The sequence below is a fragment of the Engystomops pustulosus genome, chromosome 1 (genome assembly GCF_040894005.1).
Source record: "Engystomops pustulosus chromosome 1, aEngPut4.maternal, whole genome shotgun sequence".
Lineage (NCBI taxonomy): Eukaryota > Metazoa > Chordata > Amphibia > Anura > Leptodactylidae > Engystomops > Engystomops pustulosus.
Window position 1 is genome coordinate 210,266,498 of NC_092411.1, and position 19,766 is coordinate 210,286,263.

The following is a 19,766-nucleotide window of genomic DNA, read 5'->3' on the forward strand; positions in this document are numbered from 1 at the left end:
AGCAGCATGAGGAAAACTACAAGGTACAGACAGATAAGTTCTTTATCTGGAAGGCACAGCAGGTCTAGTGTGTTGTGGAATAGCAAAGATGTAGGAGAGCTGACGAATCTCATCATCCCTAATCATGTCTCCTTTTAATGCATCAGATACTAGTACAATGTTCAGATGCCAAATGAAAGTGTAGAGAAACATGTACACTAATAAACTAATCACATTGTCAGCTCACAGAAGTAGATGGATCATAATGTGTCTGCTTAGAGAGTTACAAATGATCTTTATTATGTAAACATCACTAGGGGTTTGAGATATGAGAATTTTCTTTCATGGGAAAACCCCTTAAAAGCAAAATGCAAAACTGCCCTAGCATATATAGTGTACTTGTATAATATCCTCTCATCAAGGATTTAAAATGGGGAAAAAAAAGAAATGGCAGATGGCTCTGCAGAATATATGCGGGATTTTAAGGTGACTCATGATGTCCTTTGGTCAGAAGTTCAGTGCAGTTGTGTGGAAGAGTCTGGTCTGTGCAATCTGTCATACTTTTATTTTTATCGCGTCACACGGCAGATGGAGATTAAAACAATTCATTCATAACATTTCATTCACAAAAGGGATTATTGGCTCTTGTGCCTGAAGTTCTTAACCAAATCCTTCTCTTTTTTTCACTGAAAACTAGAGCATTTTGCATACTGACCTTAATAAACCTTGTGGAAGTAATGTAGATTAACTACTGGAGCGACCGTCATCCTGGATCTGGGCTCTTTATGCAACGCCACTATTGTACCTTCTTCGACTCTGTTATTGTACCTTCTTTTTTTTTCCTTCTGTAGATAAGAAAAATCCATTCAGAGATTCCACATAAGTTTAGATTTAGAAAATCATTCTCTATAAGTGTAGTATTGTAGATTCTAACATGGATTCCTTGGATTCTGGAACATGTTTTATTGTAGCTCTGCATTGTTATTGCATACAGCACATTGGCAACAGTGTTGTGCCAATTGGGATGTGTCACTTAGTGTTGTCCGCATAAGGCACAGTTTTTCAATAGCTAGCTCACGTTCCCATGTCTTTTATGAGTTTACACATGACCATGGCCTCTACAGTTCCATGTGTGAGTCGACTGCCTGAGGTGCAAATTGTGGAGCAGGTCCTATTCCTGCACTGGTTTGCAGCCTAGTGGTCTTCTATTGTCATTGGCATGTGACAAGAGCTCACACACTGCCTACATGTGGCTGCCAACAACAGATCCTAGGTCTTTTGTTTGTGTCCCTTGAAAATACACGTTCGTGTGTAGGTAATCTTACACTTTTTCGGGACATACCTATTTTGACTGGCTATCAATTTTTAAATAAACGTCTAGAGCAGTGGTGGCGAACCTATGGCATGGGTGCCAGAGGCGGCACTCGGAGCCCTTTCTGTGGGCACCCGGGATGTCAACCCCAGCGCACCAGACAAGACTTAAGGAATCTTCTTGCAGTTACCAAGCAACTTAAAAGATGCTGCTTTCAGTCATATATTAAAGTGATACATACTTCGCTGCCTGGGAATGTAGGAAGAGGGTGAATGAGTAGACGGGGCCGAATCATAAAGAAGGACCTTCTGCTGGCCCCACGATTCTCTGTGTACAGAGGGACACTGGAAAGAAGCTAAAATGATGCAAATTTCCCATCTTGTCCTCAGGAAGCCAATATGATCGAACGTTCTTGAAGATCAGGGAGCAATAAGTTACTGCTTTAATTTTTGCTCGGCACCTCAAAATAAATAAGGGGGGTTTTGGGTTGCAGTTTGGGCACTCAGTCGCTAAAAGGTTCGCCATCACTGGTCCAGAGGAAGCGATTTCCGGGGTGCTAAACGTACTATCATGTCCACTCTACTTTGCCTTAGCCAGGTTAAGACCAGCTCATTATGCATTTTGGGTCTTGCATTATATCCCAGGCCATATTGTACATCATGTAAACCATGACTCCAATTTACAGAATCATCTGGATCTGTGATGTTATAAAAGCAGATTAGTAGACTGACAGTGGGACTGCGACAGAAGTGCACCTCTTTTTTATGATTGAATGCAGCCTTGCAGTGTTTTCGGAGTGCACATTGCAGTTTGCTTGCTCCTTTTATAAGGTCAGGTGGACATAAGAATACACAATACGCAAATTTCGTTTTACGTTTGCATGTAACACAGTGGAATTGTAAGGGTAAGTGGTTTCTGATTTACCCCTTGGTGATTTTATAACTTAATAATAGCTTTGACATAATGCATGAATGTTCTGTACGGCCTATGGATTATTATTACTGGACAGTTCTGAACAAGAAGCAATTTCCAGATTACAGCTAAGCTGTGAAAGGCAGCGTATATAACAAGGATGGAGACTCTCGTCCACAGTCATGTTAGCAAGGCATTGTTTCCTCTGAAAGCTAATGTTCTTTATATCAAATTTGTCCTGCCAGAGAAGATTATGCCCCTTTTAGAAATAATGGCTGCATAATATGGCTCTTATTGGTTGTGTTCCACTACTCAAGAAAGCTTGATCTATCCACATAATATAATAAATATAATAATATACTATTGGGGGGTTGTATAAAGTTCTCAAGTTTTCACATGCAGATCTGTAAGGATCCAACTGCAGAGACCTCAGTAATACAGAAAGGGGTTGCCGTTCTTACTTACGTATGGAAGTGTCGAAAACGGTCAAGCACAGTGCTCGGCTATATCTGACAGTGAATGGGAGTTCTAGAGATAGTCGAGTACTGTCCTCAGAAATTTCCAACACTCCCGCACTTTTGAATGGAGAAGCACATGGTCTTGTTATCATTGGGGGCCTAGCAGTTGAACCATGAGTGTTTAGCAAGTTATTTTCTATCCTGTGGATAGGGATAACTTGAAAACGTAAAAGCAAAGCACACCTGACTGTGAATAGCCAGCTAACCCACAGTCGTCTTGGTAAAATCCAGCGTCTCAGATGGTGCTAAAGTACAAAATTCGTCGGACAGAAACGGGTAACAAGTAGGAAAACTCAGTTTTCAGTGGACACTCCAATATTTCTATAAAAATCGCTTCTCTTTATTCCAATATGCAAAAGTAGCCACCAACACGATACACAGACAGATCAGCATGTTTCACCGCTTCTTGTCTTAAAGGAAACCTACTATTTAATTTGATGCATTATTAAACAAACATACTTTGAGAATGTTATAGCTAAAGAAAGTCTTGCTGTGCTCAAGACTGATGCAGGATCATATTTTAGTTATCCCTGAGTTGAGTAGTTTTTCTGAAAAAACATCAAACATTCAGGACCTTGGGAAAGCTGGGTGAGGCTGGCTGCCTACAAAAATGCATTACACAAGGAGCTTGTCATAACACATGGAGCTTAGTTCAAGACATGACTAATCAACCTGAGCTGGATTACTCATACACCAGCTGGGGGATTGTTCAGCAATTGATTATTCTGCTTGGCAGGGAGAACACTGATTAGATCATTCTCTGAGCAGTGCATAACTAATGTGCTAGGAAAGAGCTGAGCCCAGGCAATGGAGGGACACCGCTTCATTATCATAATTTTGTAATTGTTTTATCAGCAAAACCACTCAGAGATTAAACAATATATATGTTTCTGCATCAGTGTAACTACAGCATTCTCAAGGTATGTTTGGTTCATAATGTATTAAATCAAATGGTAGATTTTCTTACATCATGATCCTACATACAAGTGAAATACACAGATAATTAAATCTTCAGGGCAGGCCCAAACACAATAGGCTGTCCAAATGTCACAGTCGGCCAATTTGTGACATCTACGGCCCCTCCTCTAAACATTTGTCAAACTTCAGATACATAAAATGTTTAGTAGAAGAATACAATGTTACAAGATTAAAAGCAAAGGGACAAATGCATGGTGCAATATAAGAGGAATAATTTCAACTACTATTACAGCGGTTTAACATAGATTGCATCCCTGGTGGTAAGTATGGGGTCTACTTTTGCATATCGGAATAAAGAGAAGTGATTTTAAAGAAATATTGGAGTGTACGCTGAGTGCAGAACTCGGAAACCTGGAACGTGCCCTTTTAAAGGAAAACGGCCAGAATGGGGGGGACAAGATGTCCGGCGCTCCAGGCTGATAATTATACCCAGTACCTTCTTCTCCCATACTTTGCAGTGAGAGAGGCGTGATCTCACTTCCCTCTCCCATGCAAGGGCATATATAATTAGCAGTCCGGGGCGCCGGACATCTTGTCCCCACGTTCTGGCCTGCTAATTATAAAGTCTGGTGTGTCAATTTGTTTACCTTTCAATACATATGAGATGAGCATTCTTACAATCCCATTACAATAATTGCTAAATGGAAATAATAAAGGATAAATCATCTTGTTATATAATCGGCACTTGTTAAATGTAATAAAAATCTCTCTAAATCTGCAAAGAATTAATCAGATACAGTATGTTTATATAACGTTGGAGACGCTTAAATATTTTATTATTAAAATGTATCATGCGTTCTGTATTTTAACAGATCACCAGAAATTGGAACGTGAAGCAAGGATTTGCCGCTTACTGAAGCATCCTAATATTGGTAAGTCAATGAAATGACACTTTTGGTATGATAAATCAGTGAATGTAAACTTTAAAAAGAACTGTTGCAACAATTTAGTAACTATGCTGGTATGATATTCATTGGTTTGTTAAATCCAGAGGTGTTTCCTCTTTTATCCTGCAGTATACATTAATTCAGTCTTGAACAATACCCAGTGGACCAGAAATTCTGCTCTTGTTTGGCTTCTGGCCTCGGTCTATTATGCATTTAGCAGCCAAGTGTGGTCACCTATTGCTAAATGCATTCAGCTGTATGCTACAGTATGACAACATCCAGGTATATTTCTCCCTTTCTGGAAAGGTGATCACATGCTGGCCCTTCAAGGTAGAACGATACTGGCAAGTTTCACAAACCAGGAATACTTACTCATAGATCCAGGCACTATGATTGTTATCATCTTATATTTATTATCTATTTCCTGCATCCTTCTAAAATCCACCTATAAAATAATGTTAGTGAGTGCGAAGGCTCTTGGGGGTGTTACCAGAGCCTCTCCGTTCTATAGTTTTACAAGCTGTTACACTGTACAGGTGCAAGTCTCACCCTCCCCTCTACAGCGAGGAGGCCCGTGTTCAGAGTCCTCAACCAAAGAGAGGAAGGTGAACTGCAATCATATTTTTTTTTTCATCTGCTGTAAACTCACAAACTGGGAGAGGGAAAGTGTACCTTGCATACTATAACAGCCTGTGAAGCTGCAGCAGAGCATGGTCAGGATTATTAACATTATTTTAAAAGTTTATTTTAGAAGGAAGTCACGGATAACAAATATAAGAAGAATACTACAGTCATAGTTCCCTTGATCTATGTGTAAGTGCCCCTGGTTAATCCAAAGATTGCACTTAAAGGGAACCTGTCACCAGGAGACCCATTTTTAGCCCTCCGCTGGTCCCCACAGAGCATAGTACATACACTGCCAGAGTGTTTGCATACAAAATAGGTTTTACAAAAGACATGTTCTATAGTACCTTTCAATGCCATATGCTTGAAGGTTTTAAGTCTGTAATGCCAGTTTACATGAGCCTGAAGCATTGGGTGTAACACGTCCACCACATCTTCACAGGTCCTATTTTTGCCACAGCTGAAGTTTGTTTCATGTGTTGAAAGAAATGATCATTTTCTTGCCAGCGACTTTGGGAAAGCTTACAGTAAAAATAGCATCTCTTATTATCGTATTTCCATTGTTCGGGAGCCAGTTTTTTTCAGTGTGCTTAAAAGCCATGGAGCTTTATTGTGTGAAATGAAATACAAAAAAATGCTAACAAATGTTAGAAACCTTTAAAATAACATTAGGAAAAATAAAGATTATAAATCCATATTACAAAAGTCTATGTATTAAAAACTGTGAACTGGTGGCATTATCTATTGTTATATATGCACTGTGAATCACTTACTGGTTTTATCTGCTGGATAAATAATGCATTTGCTGGGTATGAGAAGGTGCTACGGCTTTCAAAAAGTTGATGTGGGGTGGAGCTTATCAAGCGCTGGTGCAAGCTCTTGATGTCTCCCCTACCAGCACACGACAGCTCTGGCCTATAAGTATATCTGGTGCTCAGATAAATTCTGTGCCAGGTCCTATGTAGAAGTGCACTGTAACCTGGTACCCTGGCCCGGCCTGCTCAATCCTGGATGTGCTACTAATATCTATATTCTTTTGTCCTTTATTGGGTATGCCAAATGTCAGTGCAGCCAGCCACTTATGTTAGGTTTTTGGGAATATATATATATTGTGTTAGCCAATGGTAGACAATTTATAAAAAGTAAACAAAAATTGTTGATGACTTATATTGGATGACTTAAAAGATTTTCTCAGCAGCAGATGTTGCCCCTTCCCCTAGACTCATTGCGGGCATCTGCATGTTCAGCTGAGCATGCAAATGGAGCATAAAGGAGAAAGCATTTTATTTAATCCAAGAAATATGACCCCTTTAGTCACCAAGTTTTACCACTATTTATCTATGACCAGTTTTATAGCTGATAATTACCCATTGTTTATGCTCCTATTAACCTTTGTTCTATGTGTTTATATAAAACTTATATAAATGTCATTGTGACTCGGGCTTTATCAAGCTCATAGACTGCACAAACTATAATACATCTGAGCTACACAATTACATTTGAGCTGCAGGAAGGCCTCCCCTTAGTTCCTTCTGTAATGTTCTACCTCCATAGATTTTTACTTAACGGACATTAATCGCTGTCATTCAGTTCGGAGCTTCCCATTACTTTTATTGATGGATATTTGCTTTTGTAATCCTACAGTAATGTGGCGCCTTTCTCTGATCTAATTTTAGAAAACTGTGCTTTTCTTTTCATCTGCCGGTTAGATCTACAGGAGGTCAAATGAGGGCACTTTGGGAAAGTGTTATACTTCTAAAGCTCTCATAAATTATTAACTTTGAGTGCATGCAGTATTTACGTATGATATCATGAAATACTTTCAGCAAGACTCGCCAAAGGTTGAGACTACATGAGATCGGTCTAGCCAGTCCTGGAACATATAACATTACCTGGTAACTGTTTATTGTCCTATTCACTGCTAAATGGTGCAGGTAACACTATAAAATAATAGAATGTTAATCCTATGGCACCAGGTAAAACATAGCACCATATTAGATAGATAAGGATTTGTGGTTAACCTTAACCCTTACTCAGTTTGCGCTGAGGGTTACTGAATTTTCCACACTCTGTGAGAGGGGTTGTACTTCCAATAAAAATTGTGCCATGTGAGTGAGGGTAATAAACTAGTACAGTTGTACAAGTGCTTGTCTTATAACATTTACAATTAGGAAGTTGTAGCTGCAACACGGCACTGATTCAATAAGCACATTTGCCGAACATGAACAGATTGCATTACAAAATTAAACTGTGTTGAATTACTTTTGCAAAACCATATCTGGGAATGCCATCTGGAATGTTTGTTTCTTAACTTTTTTCCAGGATGTTGTAAACTGTTGTGTAACTGGAAAAAGTGCAAACACATGATAATCACCATGACTTCACTGTGTGCAGATTCCTAACCTACAAAATATTGACAGACCACAAAAATGCTTTGCTAGAAAACTGCTTGTGTAATTGCCTACAAAAATATTCGGTACAGTCGTAACTTCCCTTCCTTCAGATTACCTGAAAAATAATCTATTTCTAGTGTTTACACAAATACTTCTGTTAGCATAGGTTAATAATGGGAGCCCGAAATCTTCAAACTATAGCCATGTACTGGATGTATACACACAAAGTACTTCAATGTATCCTTATCAAATAAATCTTTTCTATGTTTTTGAGCATTTATACCCAATGTGATCTCTTTTCACATTAATATCTTGTGATTAAAAGTCTGTTTTCTTATTTATTTTTCCTTACCTGCACATATTTCTTTCTTCACATCAGTTAGGATCTTTTCGCCGAGGCCCAATATTGAGCTCTGACTTACAGTAAAATTATACATTGGCCCTTGTGTAGTATCGAATGGAGAAATTATCATGATTATGAAGACAAATGATTGTTCAAAGAGTTTTCCAGGTCATGAATGCAGAAATGTGCGTTAGTAAAATGAAAACTCAATGTATCTTTTTGCTGCAGATCAATATATTCTGTTGTTTAGTCCTAACCAGTCTGTGGGCAGAGTAGTGATGGACCAGTCACCCATCCCAATTGTGTATGAATACACTTCACTTAGTGACTGACCTTAGAAACAATGTGTAATGTATGTGGAGATCATTGCTGAACCAGTGATTGTTGCAGTAGAGGCCTGCCCAGAGATACAATAGGGCACTATAACTAGAGGACCTGCAAGGGAGCACAAAAGTACCGTATTTTTCGGAATACAAGGCGCACATAAAATCCTTTTGATTTTCTGAGAAATCAAAGTTGCTCCTTATAGTCCAGTGCACCTTTTATATATGAACGGTACTCACAGACAACCGCTTCCTTGAACTGTGCACAGGTCTCCCACCTGCTGGTCATTCATTCTTATAATCCGATGCACCTTTATATATGAACCTAGAGGTTTTAGCAGGCATTTATTGATGGTGCTCCTTATAATCTGGTGCGCCTTATAGTCTGAAAAGTACGGTAATGTTTTTTTTTCTATGCTCAAGCACATTGTAGAATTCATTGGACCACTTAAATACAAATATTCCCCCCCCCCCCCCCCCATATAGTTTGAATATAATTGGCAGAACATCCCTCTCCCAAATGGTCATTTTTATTGTACATTTTATCAGGTGTGCGAATGCTTATTCACCTAGGTGCAAGGTCCTATAGAGGGTGGCCAGTTACCAGCAGTGGCCAGGGGGTTTAACAGGAAAGAGTGAGTGTGTGTGTGTGTGTGTTTACATTCTCATTTTGAGGTTTAAATGCATTCTAAGCAATGTTAAATTCTATTGGTTGCTGCTTGAATGCTATTTTCTTTAATTTATCCTTTAGATCATATACCACTCTATATGGATACTTTTTGACATGAAGAAAAAATACTTTACTTGTGTGTGTGTGTATGTATATAGAGCCATTTCTGACTGTTCCAAGTTCTTTTTAAGAATTAGTCTAATCCAATTTTATCCTTCTTGACATTCATTGCTTGTTGCTACAAGTTGCTAGCTATTTGTCTATACTGATAGCTATTTCCCCATAGGCGTTAAAGTCAGTGACTTTTTATATTGCAACCTTTGCTATTTTCCCTTTTAATATCAAGCAACCTTAAAAGTTCCATACAGGGAATATGAATGAATGAATGAATTTCTTTTAATATATATTAATCATAAAGAATAAATAATAATTTATTATTGCCTATTAGACCCATGGCGTAGAGTAGAGGTAGGCTTGTATGCACACTACCAGATCCTGCATTAGGCTGAGAAGTGTCTGCTTTAATTAAAAACCCTCAGGTAATTATTTCTTATTACTTCTATATTTTTCCTCCTTACTTTGCAGAACATCAGTATTTAACATTTATATTGTCCTTATCTTCAGTCTAGTAATGGGTTTTATGGAATATGGCGCATACCTGTTCCAATTTTATATTCAGTTAAAATGCTGATGAAGGGCTAAATGACTCAATTTACCAAGTGTATTTTTTGCTGATATTGTTTTGTTGTCTTGTTATTATAATTCTTACCTCAAAATGTTATGTAGCTTTTGGCTAGAAGTTGATCTGTAGTTCACAGCAGATATATGTGCTGCATTTAGCACGGCAACTGAACAGTCATTCATCACACCATCAAGTATTCAATGGAATGTTTTTTTTTTTTTTTGTTAAGTATTATATCTTGTTCTGTGAGCAATCTTCTTATAACCATATGGACAATGTACTGTACTATTATTTGCGAAGATGTCAACAGTTTGTCCTACAACACCTTTTACTCCTAAACCTCATAGGCTTCAGTGGTCTGCGTTGAATATATACTTCACTCAGCAGTAGGGTGCAGCTTACTGGATTTTTAAATTCTCTCAAAACCACGGTATACAATGTATACTGTGCAGACGGCGGCAAAAACAATGCCTTGGACTGCCAGTATATGTCATTGGGTCGGCTCATCTTATATATGCAGTCCAAGCCCGGCCAAGTCATGGTGCGGTGAGACACAGAGTGCCATAAACCTCTATGGGAGCTGTGATCTGGCAGCCAATTTTGTGGCCATATCACGGTCCCCTTAAAGGGAACCTACCACCCCGATTCTACCTATAAAGGTAGAACGGGTGGTAGGTGGATGGATGGGACGTGAGGATAGCCCTTTTTTGGGCTAATCCTCACGTCCCGGGTGTCTTTTACAAAACTTTATTACATGTATATGCAAATTTTTTTATGCGGCTACTGGGGCGTGGAGTAGGGCATGAGGCTACTAGTCGCGGCTACTCCACGCCCCAGTAGCCGCGTTACTCCGCCTACCAGGAAATCTTCGCCGCGCAGCTATATCTGGAGCCAAGCCAATCCAGCGGAATTCTCCAGCCTTGTTTTATTGCATTACAGAATCCGGCAGCTCCAGGGATATCATTTTGATTGATTTTAGAACCTTTTGTTATCTATGTTTAGCAGTTTCTTTTTTTCAGCCTCTGCCTCAATTGCATTATGTGGAGACACTTTATTTTAACCTATCCTGTAGTGTTTGACCTGTAAGATGCTGTGAAATACCTTATTGAGCAATGTCTACTATAAAGACATTCCAGGGAAGCCAGAGATGCTTCACTGATAACCAAACTTGCTGCAATCTGTTTTACTGTTTGATTGTGTGTGATGTTAAATAGTTTTGCCTACAAAATGAGTTATTGTTATTGTGATGGCTTATAAAGGTTTAAGAATTTGCTACTAGCAGCTTCATAAGAAAACTGTTGTATGAGAAAATTACTGTATATACTCAAGTATAAGCCGACACAAGTATAAGCAGAGAACCCTAATTTCAACACAAAAAACTGGGAAAACCTATTGACTCGAGTATAAGCCGAGGGTGGGAAATGCATTGGTCACAGCCTCCCAGCATATAGTCTGCCAGCCCCCTGTGCTATAGAGTATGCCCAGCCCCTGTAGCATACAGCCTGCCCAGCCCCTGTAGCATACAGCCTGCCCAGCCCCTGTAGCATACAGCCTGCCCAGCCCCTGTAGCATACAGCCTGCCCAGCCCCTGTAGCATACAGCCTGCCCAGCCCCTGTAGCATACAGCCTGCCCAGCCCCTGTAGCATACAGCCTGCCCAGCCCCTGTAGCATACAGCCTGCCCAGCCCCTGTAGCATACAGCCTGCCCAGCCCCTGTAGCATTCAGCCTGCCCAGCCCCTGTAGCATACAGCCTGCCCAGCCCCTGTAGCATACAGCCTGCCCAGCCCCTGTAGCATACAGCCTGCCCAGCCCCTGTAGCATACAGCCTGCCCAGCCCCTGTAGCATACAGCCTGCCCAGCCCCAAGAGGATCCGAAGAACCCGAGGTGGCACCAGAGCATCGGAGACAAAAGTGGACCTAAGGGTGACGTCAGAAAGGTGAGTTTTGACTTTATTTTTTTTTTGTTGACTCGGGTATAAGCCGAGTTGGCTTTTTTTGAGCACAAATTATGTGCTGAAAAACTAGGCTTATACTCGAGTATATATGGTAGATTTCCAGTAGTTTTTCCTGTTCTACATCTAAGCCAATCTTTTCATGCCATGAGGGTAAAAGTGAAAGAGTGCAATTTAAGGTTAATCAATCCCTTTAAATCTCGATTAACAGTTGTTGTGGGTCTAATCCCTATATTACTATGGGCACTAAAGAAATAAAGCTTCAGCATCCGGTAAATATGTTGCTCAAAGCAGTGCTACCCATGTCGGCAAATCTGGGATGGCCACTCTAATTAGGCAAATTCAACCAAGGCTTCATTCTGATGGCTGTAAGTCTGTTGAGTTTTTTACACGACTTGGTAATATTAATTAAATATTGTCATCTTTTTGTTGGAAGTTCTCCTGTGTCTTCATTACATTTGGGGCCACAGCAGAGATATATAAGCCAACCATAAGACTTCTTTTAGATGCCTTGACCCCACTGGGGAACCAGCATGGTGGTAACTTAAAAGGAGCCGTTGCAGAGTCTGCCTATATTGTGAGTGAAAATGTTTACACCTGACGGGGGAAGGCACATCCTGGACACAGTGTAAAAGGGGTAAGCTAATTAGTATGTGAAGAAGGGTTTTGTCCTGAGGTTTTGGAGAGAAACTCAAACAAAGAAAAGATATGAAATGCCAAATAGCATGGACATAATCCATAACTCTGGATATTCACCCTTCAACAAAAGGGTTATGAAATTTAGCTAATAGCCCATTAGCTTGTATAGCTAATGGGTTTATTAGCATTCTAGGTTATCAAACTATTTTAGAAATTAGTATAACATAGACCCCTATTGCCTTTGTAAAGTATAGTTGGTGACAGCGCAATTTACCAAGGTTTGTATGGCTGCTGGGCACCAGGCAAGTAAAATTTAGCATAAATTCGCCATCTTGGATAGGATGGGTTTTATGTGATAAATAAGAAGCTCCCTGGTATAGGTGTACCCCGTGATGTGACCTGAGAGTGGGGTTATGTCACACATGCTATGAAGTAGACTACCTAGAGCTTTTGGCTCTTATCTATCCACTTGGAGAAGTGGTCTCCAATGGTTATAATAAGTTTGAAATGGGCTATGGATGTTGACCATTTTAACCAATATACCAATCTACCATTAAAATCAAGCATGATAAACCAGGGATGCTTAGTCATACATCCAATAATAATCTACTTATATTTGTTATCCAAATTGCTGCTGTTGGACTGTCTCGCCCTCCCGCTCTGCTCCCTTAGACCTCCCCCTAGGGCTGGCTCCAGGTTTTAGTAGGCCCCTGGGCGGACAGAGACTTAGTGGGCCCCTTCATGGGCCGTCCTCCAGTAGCCACACTGCCCCCCTAACCATCGTAGCCACACTTTCCCCTTCCCCCTATAGACACACTGCACACCCCCCTCCTCCCACTGTGGACAACCCCCCCCCCCCTCCGGGAAAGAAAAATACTCACCTCTCCTCATTTCCCCGGAGCAGCACTTGCTGTACGCATCGGCTCTGGAGCCAGGACACGTGATCCGATGACCTCATCATGTGCGTCAGCTTCAGAGCCGTTGCATACAGTGCGGAGTGCTGCTTCGGGGGAACGAGGAAAGGTGAGTTTTGGATTCTGCTTCTACGAGCGCAGAATAGAGGCAGAAAAGTTATCAAGCCGGATGGTGATCATTTGTACCAGTGTCTTAAAGTGACACTGGTACAATTGATCCGGGGGCTGAGTGGGCCTCTCCTGCACCTTGGGGCCCCGGTACTTGCCCGGGTTAGCCGGGTTCTGGCGCCAGGCCTTCCTCCACCCCCACCCCCCCCCCCCCCCTCTGCTTTATCTCACTGCTGCAGAGGAAGTTTAAGCACATGGCTCTGGTAACCACAATGGAACCCTTAACAGTTTAAAAGTTGATTTTAGAAAGAAGGAGCTAATGGTTAAAAAATAACACTATGCTAAAGCCTTCCTCAGATTTTAGAAGGACAACAAATATAAGAAGATCACCAGATTTCCTTTTAGCATGTTTTGTATCTCTCAACTATTTACAGAAGTAGCAGTTATTCCTGCGTTGGCAAAAATTTACAACTATCTTCTCTCCATAGACAGAGACCTAGAAAAAATGTGTCTCGTCTTAAGGTCACCAGTCCTTGGTCCTGGTGGTAGATGTCCTTTTAAGCACTTGACTGTTTGCAAAAGCTGTAATAATATTTTTTTAATAATTTAATAATTTTTTTTTTTTATTTTAGCTTCTTGTCACCTGAACACCTTGCTAAGCATATACATGGTATAAAATAAAAATCCTTCCCATAAAGTTTTTGGCAGTACATCGAACAGAAGACTAGATAAAGTCTGATTCACAAAGCAGCTGTATAGTGTTGCTCACAACTGGTATTGGGAAACAGCTGGTACACATGCCCTTGATGTCTGTGTAGAACAGCTTTAGAATATTGAAGAAATGAGGCAATGCCTTTTTGAGGATGATTAAACCTCAAAAAGGTATTGCCTGATTTTGTGAATCTTCTTCTGCTCTCCATGACTAACACGGTACAAAGCTACACTATTGGATAGCTTAATGCATGTGGAATGGGGGCATTTCTGGAGAAATATTGTATACAGGGATTAGTGATTTGCACTTGCAGGAACAGGTACTTGCATAGAAATTAAATATCTTGTTATAAAAGTGAATAAGAGGTCAAAGTACAGAATTTAAAAGATTCCTTATCTGGTGTACCTGAGATAAGCAGCTGCAGGTCTGATGCAATATTCATGTTATCTGAAGTTCCTTATGAGGGTAGATTCACACACAACTGATTGGGGTTGCTTTGACATGTGTTTTCATATAAAAATGTCTGTAAGAAATCTACTGTATTTTAAGATTACTTTCACACGCTGTGCAGTGGATTGGCTGGGATCTTGTACAGGACTCTATCTTGACTGCAAGCAAACCAGAGGCTTGATTTCATTGATAATAGTTACATGTTTACATTCATTGTGGGTCATCAGAAAATTGCATGCCATATACACTCAAGTTTAAGCGAGGCATCTAATTTTAACACGAACTGAGGAAACCCAATGACTCGAGTATAAGCCTATAATGTATGTATGTGTGTATATATATAATATATATATATATATATATATATATATATATATATATATATATATATATATATATATATATATATATATATATATATATATATATATATATAATTTTTTTTTTGTTTATTATAATATGAGTTCCTGGCCCTCTCAGTATATAGCCAGCAGCCCCCTTCCCAGCCTAAAAAAACCCCAAATAACTCTGTACTTGCCTTTCCGATGCCTCCTCTTCTGTCTCCGGCTCCATCTTCAGGTCCCCACGTGGTGCCGTCGCATATACCATGACGTCAGCCACTTGCTGACATCATAGTGTGTGCTGATGGTGGAGCAGGCACTATGATGTCGGCAAGCGGCTGACGTCATGGTGTGTACGACACAGCGTGTGGGGCCCCGAAGCCAGAGCTGAAGACAGAAGTGGACCTGCGGGTGTGTGGGAAAGGCGAGTACAGAACTGTATTTTTTTCATAGACTCGAAAAAAGCCAAGCCAAGTTGAGGTTTTTCATCACATTTTTGTGCTGAAAAACTCCGGCTTTGAGATTTGTTTATGAGAAGCTAAAGGGCTGATCAATGCTGGGCCTGGGTGTTAGACCTACACAAAAGATTTATTCATCAGAATTTGTCATGTGGCAAGCCATCCGTATTCTACTATAGTCATCTGTAGGTTCTCATCTATAATACACCAAATGTACATCACCATCGTATGCATGACTGTTATTTTGCTTATGGATTTATAGCATTTAATTGCACAGCTCTGCTATGAGAACTCTATTGTATTATATATTGGTGTGTATAATACTTGCCTGCATAGTCTCTAACATGGAGTTCATTGTATAACCATATGGTAGAATACATTACTGATAGGCCAGCATATCTTGGAAAACTTGGGTAACACATGGACCTTCTACAGTTTTTGTTTTAGGAATAAAGTACAATTGAGAATAGTTGTACTATATTAATGTTACATTATTCATCAATTTCTTTTTTTTTTTTTTTTCTTTAACAGTTCGACTTCATGACAGCATATCGGAAGAAGGGTACCATTACTTAGTGTTTGACTTGTAAGTATATATTTATTATAAATATATATTGTATGATATATATATACCCATACCCAACTGGAGGGACACCATTATTAAAGAGAACCTGCCAATGAAATTATCCCACCCAAAATAAACACTTAATTAAATATGATTATTAAAAATCATTACCTTTATCCCTAAATGTCTTCCTTTCCATGGCTGCAATTTTAAAAATCTGTCTGTAAACTTATATACAACTTGCCTGATGTGAGTCCAATCACACTAAGGAAGTCCTGCATATTAAATTTTACTGGCATTGCCATGCATCTTTGCTTCTGATTGACTGACTGGTGTCACTGATAGGATAAAGGTCCTTTAGCATTTAGTCCTTAACATTATCAAACTGTACCTCATTCACATATCTGATCACATAAAAAATCCCAGCTTGCCTGAATGGACTTATTCCTCTCCATGCAAGCTGCTGTGATTTCATGAGATATATGCTTGGTGTACAATTTGCTAGAATGAAAAAGGACCTGCTGCATGAAGAGAAAGCATGGGGAGAAGCTGCTGTATTCAGCTTGAGGAGGCCATGCCCACCTCAAGTCGCTATAGACATGCTTGGATACCAAGTAAAATTATAACGTTGATTTGTATGGGAATCGGAGCGGAACAATTTCTAGCTAAATGAAGGGGGTTAGTTAGTTACTAGGGCTCTATGGGAACCTGCCACTATCTGTTTTTGTGAAAAATCTGGTGACAGGTTCCCTTTTAAGTGCTGAATGCTGAGAAGAGGCATGGGACATTTGGAGGATTAGATGGGAGGGTCCGGCCAAGCACGACACACTCACTTTGATGCCAAGTAAGATAACAAAGTTGATTTTATAGGGATGTTAGGGAAACTATTTTTATCTAAAAGAAGAGTGTCAGTTAATAGGGCTCTCTGGAAACCTGTCAGTAGCTGTATTGACAGGTTCCCTTTAACCATTTGCAGTACCAGAAATAGAGGTTTGTACCAAAAACATTTGACCGAGTCAGATGTACAAAGCAACTCGGCACAGGTATTGATTTTTTTTATCTTGTGCACAGGTTTCTCAGGGAATACTAGGAAAAAATGTTTGATTTAGTGGTGCATGGTTAAAGAAAGTAAGTCTCTCAGCAATATTAACCATATAGAGTTAGTCTTTGAGTTAGCAGTGCTGGAGAACTGTGTAACTACATATTTCTGTTTAGCTGCAAAACTGTGAAAAATTAGTTTAGTTTTCACAATTGTGGCTGGATCCAGAGCACTCTGGTGCACTGGTTTGTGAAATCTATTCAGGGGACTGTTTTAGCAGCTTCTTACACAGAGGGGAGGGCTGCCCTGGCTTATTTGAAGATCTCTCACATACTAGTGCTCCAAGTCCAGCTACGGTCCTGAATATAAATGCTTTATTCATAGTCCTGCTGCTACTGACACACAAAGTTATGGTTCCAGAGCTCTCTAGGGGCCAATACCTAACACTGTCTGCAGATTTGTGTGGTCACAACTGCTCATAAATTTCCTTTAAAGCGAACCCGCCATTGAAAAAGGTTCCTGCCATTAAAAAGCAATTGTCCTTATCTCTAAATGGTTCCTCTCCATGGCTGCAACATTACAAACAAGTAAACATATATGCAACTCACCTGATGTGAGTCCATTGAGGCATTGCATATTCAGTGGTTACTGCATTGCCCTACCTCCTGGTTCTTGATACTTGGTGCCATGATCTGCTGCAGTATAAAACATTGAAAGAGAGCTCTGTTACATCATGTGACCAGGGTGATGTCATCTAGTTGATTAATGGGGATGTAAGGGAAACAAATTTAAAGGACATCTACCACCATTTTCTCAGTAATTGACTGTTCCATATGCCACCCTCGGTACACACCACTCCCAGCTACCCACAGGCAGCCAGTGATGTCATCCGGCAATCTTGATTTCTTGCACAGCCACACAGGATACTTGTGAGCTGTGCGAGACAGAAGATCTCGCGACAGAAGAGTGCCGGATGACTTCACCGGCTGCCTGACCACGCGGGTAGCTGGGAGCGGTCCATACAAATGAAGCAGCATGGGGGAAGGGTAGTACGACGTGCATAATTTAGCCTTCCGAGTAGCCTGGAGGCGTGCGGTGGACGATACCCTGAGCGCCTCCGGCTCATTTCAATTGAAATAAAATGTAATTTTCTCTATACCACGGGGGCCCCGGAGGAAGCACAAAGAGACTCCATAGAGCACATAAAGTACCAAGGGTGGCATATGGGTCAATCGAACACTGAGAAAATGGTGGTAGATGTACTTTAAAAGATGGCTGTCAGTTAATATGGTGACAGGTTCCCAAATCAAAAACAGGATCCAATGCAATATAGCCTGGCAGCCCCCCTTTACTATATAGCCTATAAAGCCCCTCCTCCCCCGTATCTCCTCTTCTTTCTTCGGATACTCTTCAGGTCCTTCGTTCTTCTTCGGCTCCTCTTTGGGTCTTTGCGCTTGGCAGGCACACACAATGACTTCATCTGTTTGCCAGCGTCATTGTTTGTGAGCCGCTGGCATCGCAAGGGGACCCGAAGAGGCACCAGAGCATTGGAAGCAAGAAGAGGACCTACGGGGGCTGTCGGAAAGGTGAGTAAAGTATTACATTTTTTTTTATAGGCTCAAATTTTGTGCTGAAAAACTCAGCTTATACTCGAGAATATATTGTATGGTACTTTAATAATTGACAAATGCCAAAAATACACATAATTCTAGGTTTTTTTCTCCTCAAGCATGATATATTTTTACAACCTTTATATGCTTTCACATTGCATTTTGCAGATTGAAGTAACTGTAGAATGTGATTATTTAGGATTCAATTTCTGCACACGACACGAAGCCCTCTCATAAGATATATGAGGCTTATGAGCCAAAAGCTCTGTGCTTGATCATACGATGCCTAGAATTGTAGATTATTAGAACCCCATCATACTTTTAAGTATTGTTCATCTCATTAATTCATTGCTTATGAACAAGCCGCCTGCAGTGCTTATTTTCATGATAATACATGACAGTGGCATATTGCTGCCATTCCACCCCCACACAACTGTTCCTGGCTTAATCGTTACTTGTAGTAGCTGAGGGATTTAACCATGTCATAGTGAGGTATCTTCATAGAGCTTCCTACACTGAGACAAGGGACCTTTAATTATGAATACCACTAGCCACTGACTGCTATGGAATTAGTGTCACTGGTAATTACTTTGTGCTTCAGATGAAGACATTTGCCTCATTTGTGTGCTACCCAACTCCTGCAGCTTCCCATACATTTGTACCCATGAATATTTATCATTTAACTATTTATGTGAATGCTGCACATGAAAGACTGAGCTTTAATGATAGGTTTCTCTTACTATAACACATTGTGTTACATAGACAAATATAATAACTTATAACAAGGTTAGAAAAATTGCTAGATGTTGGAGAAAGGGGGTTCCTAGCCGAGGCTGCAATCACACTATGTCCCAGCACCTGATACAGTGCTGGGTTATAGGGATAGGTGGGCGTGTCTGCCGCCCATAAGTTGCCCCTGTATACTTATCCTGACGGACAGGAGCGAGGGGCACCCAGACGTGTTTTTTTTTTTTTTGTTGTTTTTTAGAAAAGCCCTCCCAAGCCTGGCACCAAAATTTTTTTTGTGAAGGGGTTGTGGCCAGACGGGGGTGAGATATGCACCAGATAGGTCCTGGCATAGGAATGAATGCTGTGCAGGCCCCCCTCCCGCCAGATGCTCATTGGGGCTACCATACGCTGGTACACCATAAATGACCCCTATTTATGTTCCCCATTAGGGCATTTCAATCCAAAACATCCTAACAGGCCAAGTTACATATCAAACATTCTTTGATATCACCTTCACAATTCTTGCATCCAATGAGTTTTTGGAGAGTTTGTGCTTGAATTTATTTGCATGATGTCAGAATAGCCTTTCCAGAGCTGCTGTTTTGATGTGAACTACCGCCCACCCAC

The 19,766-nt window shown here is 40.4% G+C and overlaps 1 protein-coding gene across 20 annotated transcripts in view; it reads left to right on the forward strand.

The window, feature by feature from the left end:
• The window catches only part of CAMK2D (calcium/calmodulin dependent protein kinase II delta), a 134,448-nt gene that overhangs the window by 43,906 nt on the left and 70,776 nt on the right, over positions 1-19,766 (forward strand). For all 20 annotated transcript variants that reach the window (XM_072119218.1, XM_072119208.1, XM_072119210.1 and 17 more), the window contains exons 3-4: positions 4,512-4,571; positions 15,728-15,782. In XM_072119218.1, the coding sequence (XP_071975319.1) occupies positions 4,512-4,571; positions 15,728-15,782 (115 nt within the window). The remainder of the gene's footprint in view (positions 1-4,511; positions 4,572-15,727; positions 15,783-19,766) is intronic.